We start from the raw sequence: 20,257 nt of genomic DNA, 5'->3' as shown, positions 1-20,257 counted from the left end.
CATCAGAGTTTGTATAGCTTCAGAACTTCTGAAGCTTTTCCACTGTTCATACTGAGCATGGTGAATGCGAAAGCGTTGCTTGGGTTACCCTTTATACACAGTGCTTCTGATTTGTGTGAGATTGAGTTGAGGTCAGAGCCTGTAAATAGCACACTCAGAAAAACACGTTAGAGTACCACAATTGTTCATATCAAAAGGTTAACTTGTAATCATCAAAACATAGAGTTGCACTACTAGATCAAAACTTGATCTTACAACAGATTCCAGTTGTATCTCGGAGGGACTCATTCCCACCAGATATTTTGAGAAAACTACTGAGAAGCTCAGCGCTGCTGAAGGATCTAGACTAAAGATCAAGTATAAAATCCCCTCAGCTATCATCAAAAATGGTAGTCTTGAAATCGAAACTCCATTTCTGTTAGTCAGAAATTTGAGTCAAAAAATCATTATAGGGACCCCTTTCATTAAGAAGCTCTTCCCCTATAATACTGACGAAAACGGCATCACTGTTCAGCATCTTGGACAGCCTATCTTGTTCAAATTCTCTGAACCTCCCATGGATAAGACTTTGAACGTCATATCCTACAAGGAGAAGCAGATCAACTTCCTCAGGGAAGAAATCTCTTACAGAACCATTGAGGATCAATTGCAACAACCTTCTGTTAAATCAAGGATTGAGAATATTTTGGAAAATATTCAATCCAGCATCTGTTCTGATCTACCCAACGCTTTTTGGGAAAGAAGGAGCCATATGGTGGAACTTCCTTATGAAAAAGATTTTTCAGACAAACAGATTCCAACCAAGGCTAGGCCTATTCAAATGAATGAAGAACTTCTTCATTTCTGCCAAAAGGAAATCAATGATCTCCTTGAAAAGAAACTTATTCGCAGGAGTAAGAGCCCTTGGTCCTGTGCAGCCTTCTATGTCAACAAACAAGCTGAGATAGAACGGGGAACCCCTAGGCTGGTTATTAACTACAAACCTCTCAATCAAGCCCTTTGTTGGATTAGATATCCTATCCCCAACAAGAAAGATCTCTTAGCCAGACTGCATGATGCTAAGGTCTTTTCAAAATTCGACATGAAATCTGGATTCTGGCAAATCCAATTGCAAGAGAAGGATAGGTATAAAACTGCTTTTACTGTTCCTTTTGGGCAGTATGAGTGGAACGTTATGCCTTTTGGGCTAAAGAACGCCCCATCTGAATTCCAAAGGATTATGAACGAAATCTTCAATCCTTATTCCAAATTCACTATTGTCTACATTGACGATGTTCTAATCTTTTCCCAAACTTTAGATCAACATTTCAAACATCTCAATACGTTCATCTCTGTAATCAAAAGGAATGGCTTGGCTGTATCCAAGACAAAGGTCAGTTTGTTCCAAACAAAATCAGATTTCTTGGTCACAACATCCACCAAGGAACCATCATTCCTATCAATAGAGCCATCGAGTTCACGGATAAATTCCCTGATCAAATCATTGACAAAACCCAACTACAAAGATTCCTGGGTTGTCTCAATTATGTTGCGGACTTCTGTCCTCAACTCAGTACCATAATCAAACCCCTTCATGATAGACTCAAGAAGGATCCTCCACCTTGGTCCGATATTCATACCAATGTGGTCAAACAAATCAAACTTCGTGTCAAGAATCTCCCTTGTCTTTATCTCTCTAATCCTCAAGCTTTCAAAATTATTGAAACTGATCCCTCTGATATTGGCTTTGGTGGTATTTTGAAACAAAAGGTTTTTGACAAGGAACAAATTATTGCTTTTACTTCAAAACATTGGAATCCTGCTCAACAGAATTATTCTACTGTCAAAAAAGAAGTTTTAGCAATCGTTTTATCTATTTCAAAATTTCAATCTGATTTGATTAATCAAAAATTCTTAGTCCGTGTAGACTGCAAATCTGCGAAAGAAATCTTACAAAAAGATGTCAAAAACTTAGCTTCAAAACATATCTTTGCCAGATGGCAAGCTATTTTAAGCGTTTTTGACTTCGATATTGAATATATAAAAGGATCTAACAATTCTCTCCCTGATTTCCTCACTCGTGAATATTTGCAGGGAAGATCATAAGATGTCCTCCAGAGGAGGATCCTCCTCCTCCCGAGGAAGAGGAAGAAACAAAGAAAAAAGCAAAGGTATTATAATCTCTGACTCTTTAATCTTATCTGGGCCCACTGCCCATCAATCTGGACCCATTGTCCAAAAATCTGAGCCCACTGCTCAAAGCCAATCTTCACAACCAAAACAAACCAAAGCTGATTATGCTTTATCAATTCCAACTCTCCTTGCCTTCAAACAAGCAGGCCTGGATAATGTTCCTCAGGGACTCATCAATTTACCAAATAAATCTTGGGCCAGCATCGCTGATAAAGATGATGACCTAGATCTCCAATCCCTCCAATCTTTTATTGAAAGAACAAAAAGCTTAGCAACTCATGATGGAAAGAAACCAGTTGTTGTTGCCCAATCTAGCCCAGTTACCCAATCTAACCCAAAATCGGAATATTTGACCAAAACTATCTCCAAATTCCAAACCATGATTGAACCAGAATGGTGGGACCATTCAGGAGGGAACCTCGCCAATAAAATTGGTACTAAACTTTTCCCTGGTTATCTTGATCCAATCCACCCAAACAAAACCCAGAGATTCTATGAGTTTATCTTGGTTGATACAAACAGTGTGGATATTAAGCATTTTAGGGATAAAAATGACAACTCCCTAATTACCCACTCCACACTCCAAATTCTCCGTGTCCTTCGTCCCACTGACTTTGGACCCAATCCAAACACCTACAGAAAATTTTCCCAGAATTTTGACCCTATAGGTTTTAATTATTGGGATTACATCAAAGCTTGGGAATTTACAATCCTTAGCCTGCAAAACCAAAATTTCAAGCATTCTTGGCTCATTTACTTCAAATGGACCAACAAATATTCCTTTCCAATTTGGTTCCATTCTTGGTGGAGCTTCTTTGGTCCAACTACTGAAATCTTTCCCCCTGAAGTTCTGGAGGGATACAATCTTTTCCTGAAACATTGGGACAAAGAGTTTAACAATTATCCTGATTGCTTAAACTTTTATACAATCTTTTCCCTTTCTTGGGTATTCTCTTGGAGGTACGGTCTTAAAGCCAAACCCCAACCAATTCTCAACAAACATGCCCTTATCAAGTGGTGGAAGGCTTTTGATGCTTCCAAAGCTCACAAGGATAAAGTAATTCAATGGTTCAAAAACAACCAGAAATATCTCAAGCATGCAAGTCCGCAAACCAGCCTCTTGCTAAATCAAAAGGCCCACATCACAGCGGCCCTTGCAGGAGCTTCAACAGAAGAAGACTTGCTAAGAAATCTTGAATCTGCTCTTCAATTATTGAAGGAACCAATTAAGCAAGCCTCATCTTCAAAGGCCCCTCAACACAAAGTCTCCGAGCCATCCTCTCTTGGGTCGTCAGATTTTGTCCAAACCACAGAATCAGATGATGATGACTTCTGCTAAGTTTGTCGTCTTGTAATCATTTTTATTCTGTAATAATTCAATTTTTGTACTGTAGCAAATAGTAAAATTGACTTTTTACTGTAGCAAATAGTGCCAGTCAAATAGTACCGTCTACCGGAACTATTCAACCGGAACTATTCAAACAGTGCCCAATCTTTTCTTTAAATAGGCTCATTCTGAACCTTGTTAAGCAGAGTTTGGTAGAGCTTAGATAGAGAGTTTAGAGAGAGAAACACTGAGAGAATTCCTTCTGTAAGTTCTCCTTCAGTTTTCCTTTCTTTCAATCTTTTCTGTTTTTAAGTTTCAGTTTTTCAGTTTTTAAGTTTCAGTTTTTCAGTTTTTAAGTTTCAGTTTTGTAATCTATGTTTATGTAATATATATCTTGTTCAAGTTTTATTTTTCTGTTTATGGAAGGCTGAGCCTCCTGTTTTAATTATTCAAGTTTTATTTTTCTGTTTATGGAAGGCTGAGCCTCCTGTTTTAATTCCTGTTTTTAATTTCTGCAATTTAATTTTCTGCAAGAAGCCCCTCCGTGGTGGCGTCCTACTTCTCTTAATCCTTCTCTCATCCCCCTCCTTCTGCTTCCGACCCCCTCTTGGTATCAGAGCCTAATGGGGAAGTAGGAACATGCTAAATATGTTAGATTTCGTTCATAATCCTTTGGAATTCAGATGGGGCGTTCTTTAGCCCAAAAGGCATAACGTTCCACTCATACTGCCCAAAAGGAACAGTAAAAGCAGTTTTATACCTATCCTTCTCTTGCAATTGGATTTGCCAGAATCCAGATTTCATGTCGAATTTTGAAAAGACCTTAGCATCATGCAGTCTGGCTAAGAGATCTTTCTTGATGGGGATAGGATATCTAATCCAACAAAGGGCTTGATTGAGAGGTTTGTAGTTAATAACCAGCCTAGGGGTTCCCCGTTCTATCTCAGCTTGTTTGTTGACATAGAAGGCTGCACAGGACCAAGGGCTCTTACTCCTGCGAATAAGTTTCTTTTCAAGGAGATCATTGATTTCCTTTTGGCAGAAATGAAGAAGTTCTTCATTCATTTGATATATATATATATATATATATATATATATATATATATATATATATATATATATAACATGTGCTATGTTCTATGCACTAGCCCTCTCATCCATTGTGATGCCATTCTATATCTCCTGTAATACGCGAAGTTACCACCACCCCAAACCCAACCAACACCACCACCCTCCACACCACAAGAAAATAACAACCATTGCACTAGATATCCAGCCAACTGATCCCCGCACTCCACCACATATATATCATATGCCCAATTTGAGACTCACCTCGCCTTAGCCTCAAATTGTTGTACCTACACCAATCAGAGTAGATCTATCACTAAGCTGCCATTGAATCTCCCTAAAACGCCAAAACCACATCAAGTCACTCTTCCATTGTCGTCGTAAGCACCATCACCCTTGCTTCTTCTCTACTACATTCAATCTATTTCTCTCTCTATCTGTGTGTGTGTGTGTGTGTGTATATATCCATCCCCGCTCTTCATTCTCATTTCTCTTATTCCCTTCCTTTTTTCCTCGTTGTGTGAAGCACATGATGCCATTAATTCAGTGAACAAACACAGAAAATAGAGTAACTTTAGCCACTCATGTTGACTCTGTTTGCAAAAAATCTGACATGGCCCGCGATGTTTCATCTAACACTTTTACACGCAAAGAAGATTTATGACGAAGCATCTTACATGTTCATTTTCATCTTATGTGATTCTAGTTACAATAAAAAATCTAAAACCTAAATTTTCATCTCTAAACCCTTCATCAACAAGATATTTTTTTCCTCATCTTTCAGCACAATGCCTTCACTTCTGCACAACCGACTCCTTCCACCACTACCAACATTAATTCCCTTTCTAACTCCACATTCAATAGTGCCTTTGTTCACTATCATATCACTTATCCTTCTCATGTTATTTCTCAGAACCATAACATACACTTCTTTCTCCACATTTCATGCCCAAACAATCCTCTCATCCGCAGTTAATTTCAAATTCCTCCCTACTTTACCAAATCTAGAGAAATAATTGATCCACCATGACTTTTAGTCTTAGACCAAGTGATCAGCTCATGACCTTTATAGCATCATCCTGTGCCTAAAATCTTAGACCAAGCAAGCAATTCAAATGAGTTTATCAATTGGTCTAAGATGCTGGAAAATCATATGATTTGCTTGCTTGGTCTAAAATGTTAGGCATAGGATGATGTTGAGAAAGATCATGAGCTAGTCACTTGGTCTAAGACTAAGAGCCATGATGAGGTCAATTATTTCTCTAGATTTGGTAAAGTGGGGAAGTATTTGGAGTTTACTTCGGATGATGGGAGTGTTTGGGTATGGAATGTGGAGAAAGAAGAGTATGTTATGGTTCTGAGAAATAACATGAGAAGGATAAGTGATATGATAGTGAATAGAGGCACTACTGAGTGTCGAGTTGGAAAGAGAATTAATGTTGGTGGTGGTTGAAGTAGTGGGTTTTGCAGAAGTGAGCGGGTTCGACATAAAAAGATGAGGGAAAAAGTATCTCGTTGGATGAAGGGTTTAGAGATGAAAATTTAGGTTTTAAATTTTTTTATTGTAACTAGAGTCACATAAGATGAAAACGAATAATGTATGATGCTTTTTCAAAAATCCTAATTACGTGTTAACGTGTTAGGTGAAACTCTATGAGCCATGTCATACTTTTTGCAAACAAAGTCAACTTAAGTGACCAAAGTTACTCTATTACCATGTTTTATGGATGAAAATTAGGTGTTTTAAAATAACCTTAATTGTACTTATTATCCCTGATCTATCACGATTGTGCAATTTGGATTCCCTATGTTTTAAATGAGCGAATTTTGTCTCTCATGTCCCAAGACGTGAAAATTAATAGGTAAGTCTAATTTTCACATCTTGGAACATGAAGGATAAAATTCACTCATTTTAAACATAGATGGGCCAAATTGCACAATCGTGATAGATTAAGAATAAAAATATAATTAAATTTGTTGCATTGAACATGAGACTTTGCTAAGAAAAATTAAACTACAACTAAGTTTCTTACTACTTCTGCCAACAAGTTATTAATATGCTTTGCAAAAATTTAAGTAATTAACATGCTGTAAATAAAAAGAAGGCGTGCACAAGTTTACAACATGTTACTTAAAAGAATTAATAAAAAAATTTGTAACATATATTCTTGTTTTCTTCTACAAATTTTCAAATGATATACATGTTGCTGATAAGGAAAATGAGAAGGAGATTTGTCACTCAGTGAGAACAGAGACCTATGTTTTGCACTCTATTAGTATTTCATTGATTGATAATATATTCTTGTACAGCAACCTTGCTTTTATAGGCTTTGCAAACATAATAAAATAAGAAGCACTATTTAAATATTAAGACATTTAAGCTAGAAGAAAGAAATTAAACACTGCTACACAAAAACGATGTCTCTTGGATATTAACCAAAGCAACAGCTGATAGATGTATAGTGCTGAGACATGTTCATTGTTTGGTGTCCACGTTCAGCAGTGTAGCTATACATTTGAGATATTTTAAATACTTAGCTAGGATGCTACAATTTGGTTTAATAAAAAAACTACATAATTATCGCGGATGTGCAAAAATTTCCAAAATCTTGATGTCGCAGCTAAAATCACGGTTAATTTAAAACCATGATGATATGGATTAGAAAAGGAAACAGGATAAGGTAACTTGACCATTTATTTCGCATATCTATATACACTATCTATTTTAAAGCGGATACATGATTTTCCAGGCTATTAACTAGCGGAATTACCCGTACCCTGCACGGGTGACTTTTGTTATTTATAATTTAAATTTCGTGTAACGTTATGTTTTGTATTTTTTAAGTAAATATATTTTAACAATTGTTTCAATTATATGTTCTTAATAATGATAATTGTGTATTAATTTACCATAATTTTTTACTTATAATTTTTTAATTATTTAAATATGAAAAAAAATTAAAATTTTAAATAATAAGACTTAAATTCACTCAAATTTTTGTATATACATTAAATCAGTATTTTTAATTTTTTAATTCATGTTTAATGATTAATATTTGATTGATTATTTTTCATATCAATGTTTCTATTTATAATAACAATAACAATAATAATAATAATAATAATATATGTTGATTCAAAATGTTAATTTCGAAGAGAAATCAATATGTAACAACAAAATAAAACCCCACTAATAATAAAACTCAAATCAAATCATAGGAAAAAATCATCAGATTAATTAAACCAAAATAATAGATAATTTACGAAAATTATTTAGATTCAAAGGCTTGTCTTATTTTTGAATAAAGTCTCACGTGACTATTACTTTTAAGTTTGAACTCGTACCATTTTTTTGTCTTTGACTCTTCGATCATACTTTTGGTAACCACCGCCTACCAGGGACGACGGAGGGAAAATTCATTTTATCAATCCAAGCAAATAAATTGAAGGATTTTTGTCTTTCTCCTTCATGAATTAAAAAAGGGGGTGAAACAATATATAATGGTAAATCGAAATGTATCGGGTTAGTTTTCAGTTCCCATGTTCAAAATCGAATCGATCCAAACCAAATCGAAAGTATTTATTTATTCAAATATTGTATTGTATAGACTTATCCAACAATATACTCGTATACATTAAAATGATGAAATATTTAATCCACCATATAGATGAATGATAATATTGTGACATATAACTTACTTGCCACCACCAGCACTCTCCACAATTGCCACTACAACCGGTATCGATGTCATTGTTATCGCCATCGTTGTTTCTGCACCACCTCCACCACCACATGAACCACCGCCAACTCCACTCCCATAATCACTACCATCCATTGCTATCGCCAGCACCCTGCACCACTGCCACCGCCACCACCACAACCAAGTCCACCACCACACTCTCCACCTCCTCTACCCTCTACTACTACCATTATCACCATCACTTCCCTTCAGCACTGCCACATCATTGCTTTCACTACCGCTCTTATATTATATTGTTACTGCCATGAGCACAACCAACTCCCTAACCACCTTTTAGCATGAAAGATGTCTCTTTTTTGTTTTCTTATTTATATTTTCAATTGACCAACAAAATAAATTTGGGATATCAAATAAGACAGAGACAAAAGGCAACTTAAATACAAAAGAGACTACATTACACACAACTGAAAAATTTAACTATAGAGTTTACCTTCATGATGATAACAGAAAATAAGAAACGCGAGATGCAAGTCTACACAACACTGGAAAACCAATATTAAAGAAAATTTTAAAAAATAAAATAAAAGAGTCAACATTTCATCTTTGCATGGTGAAGATTCATATTCATCGCGAGAAAAAGAAAAACCTCGAAGATTTGAAGGAGATTGTAGTCTTAGGGTAAAACATCTAATAAATGAGAGGAAACCTTGATCTGATAATGAGTGAAAGAAATGGAGAAATGAATGATTAAAGAGAAAAGTAAAAAAGAAGAAGAAAAAGAGAGACACACCTTAAGGGGAAACGTTCCTGTCATATGAGAGAAACATACCTTATATATTGATAATTATAAAGATTTACTTATATTTCAAGCATTCATTTCAAATTTGAAATTCACTAAATATATTAATTATATAGGTATAATACAATATGATCGTAATTGTTGTCTGATTATCATAATTGCATAATTTTAGAATTTTATTTATTTAGGGGCTAGGCCGCTCACTGTAACAAAAAAAAGATTTTTATTTATTTATAAAATTAATTAATATTTGTGAAATTAAAATTAAGAATTACTTAATTTATATCCTTCCTTTTATAGTGTTTAAATTGATTTTAAATCATTTCATAATTTTTGAAATTATTGGAGGGAACCCCAATTTTAATTTCGAATTTAAAATTTAAATGTTTCAATACCCTAAATATTTAAAATACAAATTACTTAAGTTATGTCATAATTTTTTTAATTTGTAAAAAAAATCAAAGATTAGATATTTTTATCATTAATCATTAATCTCGAGTTTCATATGTTTTTATGAAATAGTTTGAGGAATTTTTTGAATTAATTTTTTTTGAATTAAAAAAATTCAATATTATTGGAACCGGGAAACTAATTTCTAAATTTTTATTTTGACATTTTAAATTAAATAGTATTAGTGATTAATGGCAGGTTGGCTAGGTTCCTTTGTGTTCAGGACTTTCCATAATCGTAGCACTCTGGTAACAATCTTCCAAGCTTTATTGGTCGCAACTCTAATTTTTTTTTTTTTTCATTATGGCATTGGTGATTACAAGATGAAGGCTTTCAGGAGTTATACTCATATGCTATAGTATATATTGAAGGGTTCTTTGAGGTTACAGCATGGTGATCCATCGAATTTTGCAGTGGGATTTGCAGTGGGATCTGAATTGGATGCAAGGCTTGGCCGCTGGGTCGGGGAGGGTTATTAGAATTCTTTGTAAACTTCCTTGAAATATCATCTTAACTTTTTAAAATTGGTACTCTTTTTCCTTGCTAGGTTTTCCCAAGGGGGTTTTACCCTAGTAAGGTTTTAATGAGGCTTGTTTTGTTAAGTCTATTTTCAAGGAGTATTAGGTGGGGTAGTTTCGTCATCTTTAAGGTCTTTGTTTTTTTCTAATTGGTAGTATCTTTTATCTTTTTCTTTCTTTTTGTATTGGGTTGAAGTACCCCTTGTACTTCTATTCAATATAATTCTTATTGCCTATAAAAAAAAATCAAGATGATTCCACGTTAAAAAAAAATTGAAGAGTATCAATCAAATTAAGCATTAATGTTTTTTTAAAATAGGAAAAAAAATCAAATTTAGGTATTGATTGGTGAAGCTTAATAATGATTATGGAGAAACTTAATAATGGTTGTTTAAAATAGAAAAATATTTGAAATTCGAATGACTTTTTTAATATAGTTGTATTTTTAAATAAAATAAAAAATGAAATTTTAATGTCAATATATTTCTTCACTAATATATGTGTTTTTTTAATTATTTAATTATTATTTTAATATATATTTTTCGGTAATATTTGTAAAAACAAATACACATAAAATAAAATAAAATTAATATAATTTTGCATTATTTATTTATAATTTTAAAACATTATGTAATTATTATTTCAAAAGCATTGTTGTAGTAATTTTGTATAAAAAAAATCTGGGTTTCAATCATTTTTTTTTGTTAATATCTCTTTTTACATAATAAAAAAATCCATTTATTATGCACAATTTTTTCCGGATTATTTAATTTAATGAGTGTTTGGAATCTTTTTTGCAATGGTTTAAAAAATATGATTATAAAAGAAAACAGAAAATTAAAATTGTAATTAAATTAGACCACAATAATTAAGGTGAGTTATGACTCATGATAGTATGTTGTGACAAAAATGTAGATAGGATTTTTTTTCTTGGAGGGAAAATGGATGACTTAGAGGGTGCCATGTGTCATAGGTTTTCTAGAAGAAAACCTTATTTTCATATATATATATAGATAATGATAATAAAAAGAACATTGCAAGAAATTCTATTATAAATTACCAACTATAAGGTATTTATTGCAGTTGTTCTAGCTGCTGCTCAAGTACTATCTTTTTCCTAACTACATCAAATCATTACCAATTCCTGACCAAAGATATCTCTATCCTTCATTTGCAGCAGGATCAACCTTGTTCTGAGTCACATTCATTTCAGTTTCAACACTTTTAGCTTCTTCTCTGAACTTTTTGTATATGTCACTTTTATAAAACTCTCTAGTCCTGTGCACCAAAATGAGAGACACAAGTGCCCCAAGCAAGGTCACTGCAGTGATTATAATGAAAGCCTTTCTGTAACAGTCACTCCCATTACAATTCAACTCTTCCCCTGGCTTCCTCTTCAACCCCAATGCTTCCATTTGCCTTCTACCTTCCTTGTCATACAAATACCCTGCAACCCTCAAACTGAACAAATATGACCCAATTGGGCTTGCAACTGACCCAACATTGTACAAAGTTGAGTAATATTTAAGCCCAAAAAGTTCAGATATGATGGAAAACAGCAATGGCCAATTTGCCCCAAAGCAGAACCCAATAATAATTGAGGCTGCATAGAGACCATTGGGGACATTAAAAGCAATTAGAAGATGACCAAAACAAGATAACACAAGAATTAATGTGAGTATGATAGGCCTAGGGACTTTATACTTGGCTATGATGTACTCTGAGACAACACCTTGCACAATTTTACCCATGTAGATCCAAATTGCCAAGAGGGACACAAATGTGGTTATGCTATGTGCAGGGTACCCTAAAGATAACCCAATTTGGCTCAAGTTGTTTACCACAGTGAGGCTCCCACCAAGTCCACAAATTGTGGCAAAGAAAAGAATCACCATGTCAGGGCTGAAAAGGGCTTGAAGAATTGTGTGATCTTCACCTCTTCTTGGGGGATTCAGCATGTCTCTCCAACATGAAACTTGCTTTTGGTTTTGGGTAGTTTCTCCTTCTTGGGAAGCATTTGGCTTCTGAAGATCTGGCATCTCTGAAGTTATATTCAGAGGCTTAGGAGGATTTTCACTATAGATGCTTTCTTGCTTCACGTTCCAAATCTTTTGTTCTTCAATGATAACAACAACAAGTGGCAGGATTAGCAAGAGAAGCATCACAGTGGAAGTGACATAGTATCCATTTTTTGTAAAGTTGAAAGCTTTTTGCACTATGATCATTACCAAGAGGAACCCTGCAAGGACTAGAGTCAAGTAGAGGAAATTATAGAAAGTTTTTGAATCATTTGCCTTTTGAACTCCCTTGTGGTGCTTGATAACTGGCAAAAATACAAAGGTTGTTGCAGTTGGAAGCCAAGCCATGAGCAAAATCAAAGATTTTGAGTCATTTCCATAGAAGGCATAGTAAAGTTGAGTGATGATTGCTGCACTTAGACCCAGATAACCACTCAAAAGGCCTAAGACAATTCCTCTGCTTCCAGGGAAATTCTTCACACTAGTGACTAAAGCTCCAGTGTTGGTTGAGCAGTGAGAATTGGCTCCAATGAAGATGTACAAGCACATGTTCCACACTTGAGGTTTGGTGATTTTTTTTGTCACAGCAAGCCAGATCATGAAGTAGCCAAAGAAATTGAGAACACCACCAACTGTTAGGACAACCCAAGGGGGTGTGATTTCATTGACTAGGCCTGAGAGAATGCCAAAGTTGGCACCTAAGTCTTTGAAGAAGCTTAGAAGAGTGAGGGTGGATTGGTCATAGCCCAAAACTGACTTGATTTCTCTGGAGTAGAGGCCAAACATGTAGCTTGCTCCTGATACTGACATGATCATGAATGAGGAAAACACCATGAACCATCTTCCTGTGAGGACTTGGAGGGTGAAGCCTTTGCTGTTTTGCCAAACACTTCCACCATGATTTGTGGAAAATACCATTTTTCTCACTCCTATTTTTCAGCAGAAAGCTAGCTAGCAGGCTAGCACCAAGTTGTTCATGAACTGATATACTATCAAAGAAGAATAGAGATGGTTTAATTTTGGATAATAGTGATTAGAATATATACACAAGAGTGTGAAGTTCTAATTTCCAACTACAATCAATGATATTTACAAGAAACTTAAAAAAGAAAAGAAATAATATTGATATTTACAAGAGCAGACATATTAAGAATATTGACAAAATTTCTCCCCTGTCCAAATGAGCAATAAACAATAATGTTTTGTGTATACATATTTTGAGTGTAGATCACTAGAGAAAAATATTAAGAGATGAAAAATAAGTGATAAACATGATATATGATATGATGTGATCGTAAAAGAGAGATAAAGAAAATAGTGGGGTATCCCAAGATCTATGCACTATTTTATAGTACATGTATCATTAGATAAAAAATATGAATGAAAATAGGAAAAATATATGCACAATTATTAAATAATTAATACGCACTAGAGAAAACAATATATGATATAAATTAAATTAAATTCAAACAATAAAATTACCTTCATGGGAGGGGGAAGGCATGCACTCTGGCAGAGGTAGATGCAAGCTTGTGGTGGGGTGGCGGTTGCGGTTGAGGATGCCTTCGTAATTGTAGGGGTGGAGAGCATCCAACAACAGTGTTAGTGATTGATGGTGCTATTAAGGTTGGAAGATTAAATAAAATTAACAAGCGTATGACTAACTGAAAGAGACAAGTTTATATAATAAATCTATTGGAGCTTATATATCTACTAAAAACACACTAAATAAGCTTGAACAAATATTCATTGATTGACATCCAAACATATTGAATATAACTATTTTTTTTTTCTCTCAGGAGTCAATCGCCTTATTTTCTCTTAACTTAGGTTCGTCCCTGAATGGAAGGTGTCAGAAGCACGGGTACGGAGGAGAATTCCTCACGACGATGGCAATGGTAGAGTGCAAAACAATAATAGTGACAGTGGTAGCAACTAGCAAGTGAGATATTGGGTTTGTTAGGCGGCCATAAAAGATATGGAAGGGGCCGGGTATGCAGTGGTGGTGGAGGTGATGGTGGAGCTAGCGTGCTTCAACAACAATGATGGCGGAGTATGCTTGGCGGCCGTAGCGGTGGTCATGCATATTGAAGTCTCACATTAATTAAAAATGTGATTATATAAGTCTTTATAAATGGTAAAACAATTAGCACCTCTAAACTAAATTTTGAGATATAGTTGCACCTGATACAAATTCAAATAAAGTGTGGCCCGTGATACTACGTACGATGGAGGTGAAGAGTTTCAGATGGGGACAATAGTAAAAGTGTCAAGTGGCGCGCGGTGACAAAACTGAAGGGTGTAAATTAGTGTAAGGGACAAGTGTAGCTGTAAGTTGTGAAAGTGGTGGAGGATTTCGAGTTGTGATTGTGGTGATAGAGGTGAGAAGAATAAAAGCATTGTATCATAGTTTCAAAGTTCAATTATTTGTCATGCATGGTACTATGGTAGACCTTGTGGGGGACCTAACTCATTTAAATACGATGATATTGATAATATTGATGCGTAACGAAAACACGCATATAAAACAAAGACCGCACAACGTTTGGTACTCTAATAGCCACGACATTTCAATTGGAAACCGAAACAATGAGTCTCATAAACGGAGCACGTTATTTGACTTTGGAAAAATAGTCACATTTTCTACATTTCTTGTGGGATTTGACTCACTTATCCAATTCTCTTTATAGGATAAAATAAATCATCATAATTATTTATAACTTTAAAAAATTAATTAAGCAATTCAATCCGTGGTTGCAGTAACTTATTTTACCATTTAAAATAATTGGGCGGGTTGGTAGCTCACATGGTTGAGCTAAGGATAATTGCAGGTGAATGGTTAGGGTTCGAACCCTGTATTAATTTACTAACAACTAACATCTGCCTATAAAATAAACCATCTAAAATGACTTTCATTTCAGAGGAGTCAGGCTCTTTCTTTTGTTCAAGGAATTAAGTGTCAATTTATATATTTTATCAATGTTAACTAAAGGTATCCACTGCGGGAAGCACCCACAATGCTACAATATTTTATTTATTCATTTTGGCCTTTAAAAAAAAAGGTATCCACCGCCGATCATGAGTTATGAGATTAATAATAAAAATTTGTTAAAAGATGTCTTTTTCTTTATGGCAAATATGACATTCAATAACTAATAATCGAAAATACATCTGCTAATAGAGCTGAACAGATGAATGATAAAAAGAAAATTCTCCCACCAACACATGTTGAGGTAATCATAAACCAAAGAACCTAACAAGCGGGTAACCCTATAAGTGCCTTTTAAATCGTTTAAAATATAATATTTTTTAAAGTGGATTTTAGAAAAGAAATATAATCCTTTAAATATTTTATATGTTTTTATTTTTTATTAATATTATCAAATTATTAGTAGAATTTGTAAATGATTGCCTCCCGCAACTTGGGCTGTAAACAACGATACATATACCTCATTTACATGTTTAAAATTTACACTTCAATCCACGTGAATTGACGACTTAAGTCCATATTCAAAATTTGGACTTGGAAGTTTTTTATGAATTCGCATCTCAAAGTTATACTTTGGTTTTCTAACCGAAAAAGTAAGATATACCAAATGTATTTATTCAATAAATGGGATCACTAATAATCGTGTAAGCCGGCTGTGAAACCAACACATAACTTTTTAATCAAATAATTATTTGTATAAATTACATTCCTCAGATTTTTATAACACTCCAAAGAGTTCTTGTTATTATTACTGAGAAATGAGAAAATGTACATGTAAAAGATAACTAAAGTAAGAAGAAAAACAACTAAGAAATAAATTTTGTAAACGACTTTATAATAAGAGTAAAAACTTAAATAAAAGTCTGAAAGACAAATTAAAAGGAAGGAAGTAAATGAAACAATGTGAACAGAGGTGAGTATGAGAAATTTGTATGTTTGATTGATGATTTGAAACGTATAGTGTTATAAATGACCTTATCCCCTATTTACACCATTTTATGCTTTTAGCAACAAGGGTATATACACAAGCAAAAAGTATTGCTAAAAGTGTTTCAGGAATTAGTTTGTGTATGTTGTCATAAATGGTTCGTTTTAGGTAACACATTTTATAACGACACTAAATAAGTGTTCTCTATATAATAAAAAGGAACAATTATTAAGTGATAATTGTTGCCTTTTTTTCTACAATAAGTTACATTTGCTCACAATGTTACTAGAGAACACAAAAATTGTCTCCAAAAGAAATAGGTAACGCCAGAACATGAGACAACTAAAAAGTGTTGCGTGAAGATGTAAAACACAAAAACTGTTACCTTTTGTGTTTATGGCTGCACTTTTCAACAGTTCCAAAAAACAATAAATGTTGTAGTGTTATACGGTAAATCTCAGTTAACTACAATGGTTACAAGATACTTAATCACTTGTCTACGTCCTATTATTATACTTCCACTTAAGATCATGGTTTGGTTCATGTCTCCCTCTCCTAGTCAATTTGAAGACCTAGACTTCGATGAGTATCGGCTAGCTCCTACCCAGTAACAATTGTTGGGTACGACTCATGGGTAATGTCAAGGGGCAAGAGGTAATCAGGGTATTGTTGTAATCTGGAACACAGTTATTGCTATACAATGTTTGTAACACAGAGACCCTATTACTTAATCTAATCAATTAGACAGAACTACAACTGCTTTGTAGTCGTAGACATAGGCGCACTTTGACGAACTGGGTGAACAAACCTCGTGTGTTTTGTTATTTTTTGCGGTAATGTGTTTCTCTATTTCTTCTATATCGGTTGATGTGCTAATTACAATTCCGTCTATTATTCAGGAATGTACCAATTTCTAAGGCGCTAAACCCTTGGACTTGATTGGATATCTTCATAATATTATCTTCCCTAAGTCTAGGCTTGGTTACTTGTTTAAAAATCCCTCTAAGATACAATGTTTTTCCCTAATAGTGATTCCCTACTGTTTCATAAGCCTGTGAGTGCCCAATAAATTTGGAAAAATAATGCAGAACAACCTGATTTGCATATCTTAAGATGCCCCCAATCACTACAAGAATATGATGATATACGAATGGGCGACGACCCAAAAACCGTTGATGAATTAGAGCTCGATTAAAGACGGCTAAGCCATCGGATAGGAATTTTCAGGAAAAATTTTTTTTAAAATAAATTAATCATGCATAAGTCGTTTGTAGTTTCGTGGGAAAATTTAGCGCGCAAAGTTGTCGGTAATTTGGTGGATAAGTTTCGCACGCCATTATCAACGGCCTATGTATAGGTTCGGCGACCTCTAAGCTTTTACCGATCTCCTTTTCTCTGACCTATACAGCTAAGTCTTTCCTTTCTTTCTTTTTTTATTTAGTTTATTTTATAATTTGTATTTTTGTATTGTGTTGTAGGTTGGATTTACATTGTGGATTAACTAATTGTATTATTTTGTTTTAAGAGATTTATACGGAAAACTTTGTCGTTTAATTTTGGCTTAATACATCAGAAAGTCCCTGGAATTGTAAAGGGAATAAGTTCCAGGACTTGGAAAATTTTTGCATCAAATTAGGTCCCTAAGAAATTTTTTTTAATTCAATTAAGGCCAAAGTGTGACAGACTTCAATTTTGTCCTAGTCATCAATTCCACGTGACTTTTTTAATTTTTTTTAATTAAAAAATTATAAAAAAATTAATTTTTAATTCCAACTCATCTCATTTATTTAAGGAGAAAAATAAAAAAAAATATAAAAAATTACAATTTATTTAACTTTGATCCTAATTATATCCTTAATCCTTATCTCCTTCCATCTCCATGGAATCAACAACAACAATTTCAGAAAGAAAAAATCCTCAGAATCAACAATAAATCTAACATCAACCACCATCTTCATCTTCATCCTCAAAGTTCAAACCACCAAAAACCTATTCCCTTTACCAAGAAATCAACCCCACAAAAAACAACTAAAAAAATTCAGAAACAACCACAAATTCAACATCACCCATCATTTTCATCTTCAACTCCAATCCACCAAAAATCTCTTCCCCTTACTCAAAAACCAACCCCACAAACCTCTTATCCTCCTCCCAGTGTTCTGGAACCCAAAAAGTCTACATCTGTGGGTATAACCAAGAAGCATTCTTCTTCACAACTTTGAATCCACTTTTGCAATATTTAAAGCCAGAAATCACACCCCAAACATAAACCCAGAAAATAGTTGAAGAACAAAAGGGGAAGAAGCACAGAATTTTCAATCAGAAAATGGGTCTTCATCTGGTGCTTTTGGGTATAATTTCTCCACCGCCACTCGATCTCCCCAATACCGCCACTCAATCTCCACCGCACCGCCGCTCGATGCCGTCATAGTCGCCGTTGCAGAATATGTCGTCGCGGGCACACGGAGGAGTCATCGTACCCAAGCTCAACGGATATAATGGTTCCATAAGGCTTGAACAAATCAAGTAGGTGAGCAGCGTTGAAGCTTTTGGAAAGAGAGTCTTTGTCTGGGTTTGTTGGGTGGGTAGGGGTGGGGAAGAAGAAGAATGAGTTTTCTTATTCTCTCCTCATTTAGGGTTCAATTTGGGGGAAGATTGGGATTGGGTTTAATTTGGGGGTGAAAATGTTTTAATTAGGGATTGGTTATAAGAATTATTAGATTAGATTAGGTTAGATTATTAGATTAGTTTATTAGTTAGATTATTAGATTGTTTAGTTAAGGTTTATTAGGATAACATATATAATAATAGGGGATGATCATCCAATTCCATTGCAGTATACTTTCAAAATTTGGTTTCTCTATCTCTATTAGTTGTGTGTTTGCATGCTCAAACCTCTTCAACCATCTTCAATATTGCTATGCTTAAACTATCATGAATTACCTCATAGGTTTAGTTGTCCATCTAATCTCTTGGGTTTGATAATTGAGACATACATTTCTATATTACTTGAGCGACAGAGTACAATTTCTCTAATTTGCGGATGTGTATTTTTAGCACAACATTGACTTAATAGGTTTTTACAAGTGTAGAGATGATAAGACATTTGTTTGGAAATTTAAATATTTCAAGGACTTATTCAAGAATTTAAAAAAACTGGGAAAATCATACATATAGTTCATGTTATCATATATATAATTTAAATATTTCCTAAATACAAGCTCTTAGGAAGCAACACGATCCTATAGTTTAATGTTTCACACGGAGGAGCATTCTACGGATAATTGGGTGGCACCCCTTGTGCCTTTTAATCATATCATTGCTTATCAAAAAAAAGTTCACCACTTTCCAAAATGCAAAGAAACTTTAAACAATTTCATTCCACTATTTATATGAACTCTCCATCAATTGCTAAAAAATAAGAATACCCCGAGGTGGTGTGAGATGTGGAATTATTAGTTTAGTTAACTAAATAATTTTTTTTTTGCCTTATCCAACTATCTCACAATTGATAACCGTCAAACTAATCCCTCATTCCACAGTCAGTACACTAAGCTAGTGAACAATTTTTTATGTTTCATTATTATGTATTTTAATAGAAAGGTAGGAAAGTTTTATTACTTAATGTGTTCAAACCAAAATTTTAAGTAATATATATATATATAATATTGATTTTATTATGTTTCTTTTCAATATTTATATAGTAGTACATTCAATATAGCATTTAACAAATTTTCAAGTCAACTTTACTTTTATAATTATATATATATATATTATATTATATTAATTACTAAAATTTATTTATGAAATATAGAATTTAATAATTGTTCAAAGTCCATTTTACTTTTTTGTTAATAATATAATTTTAAATAATGATAATAATTTTTAAATATGAGAAACTGCAATCAACAATTAATATAATGAATGAGATAAAAGGCTAATAACAACTAATTATTATTTTATGAATGTATAGGTCAAGTCAAATTTACTTACTAATTAAATTATAAATAATAATAATACTTTTTAAATATGAGAAACTAATTTTTTTACAATTAATAATAAATATAATGAATAAAAAAATATTACTAATAACTAATTAATATTTTATTAATGTATAAGTCAAGTCAATTTTACTTTTATTTATTTATATATATATATATTAATTGATATTAAATACAAACTATTTTTATTCTCTTATATGTGAAATATAAATGGAGGTGTTTTGTATTGATTCTCATAAATTTGTGTGAAAGAAAGCTTCTTACTTGCTTGGACATTCAAGCTCGC

The 20,257-nt window shown here is 33.6% G+C and overlaps 1 protein-coding gene across 1 annotated transcript; it reads right to left on the bottom strand.

The window, feature by feature from the left end:
* Positions 1-11,052: 11,052 nt before the first annotated feature.
* Positions 11,053-13,673, bottom strand: LOC130730713 (protein NUCLEAR FUSION DEFECTIVE 4-like). The gene is made up of 2 exons (XM_057582787.1): positions 13,536-13,673; positions 11,053-13,042 (listed from the first exon to the last, which is right to left on the bottom strand). The coding sequence occupies exon 2, from the start codon at positions 12,969-12,971 to the stop codon at positions 11,196-11,198; it is 1,776 nt and encodes a 591-aa protein (XP_057438770.1). The 5' UTR covers positions 12,972-13,042; positions 13,536-13,673; the 3' UTR covers positions 11,053-11,195.
* Positions 13,674-20,257: the final 6,584 nt, after the last annotated feature.

Source organism: Lotus japonicus, chromosome 1 (assembly GCF_012489685.1).
Source record: "Lotus japonicus ecotype B-129 chromosome 1, LjGifu_v1.2".
NCBI classification, from domain to species: Eukaryota; Viridiplantae; Streptophyta; class Magnoliopsida; order Fabales; family Fabaceae; genus Lotus; species Lotus japonicus.
Note: the sequence above shows the minus strand (reverse complement) of the source record. Positions and strands in the feature narration are given on the sequence as shown.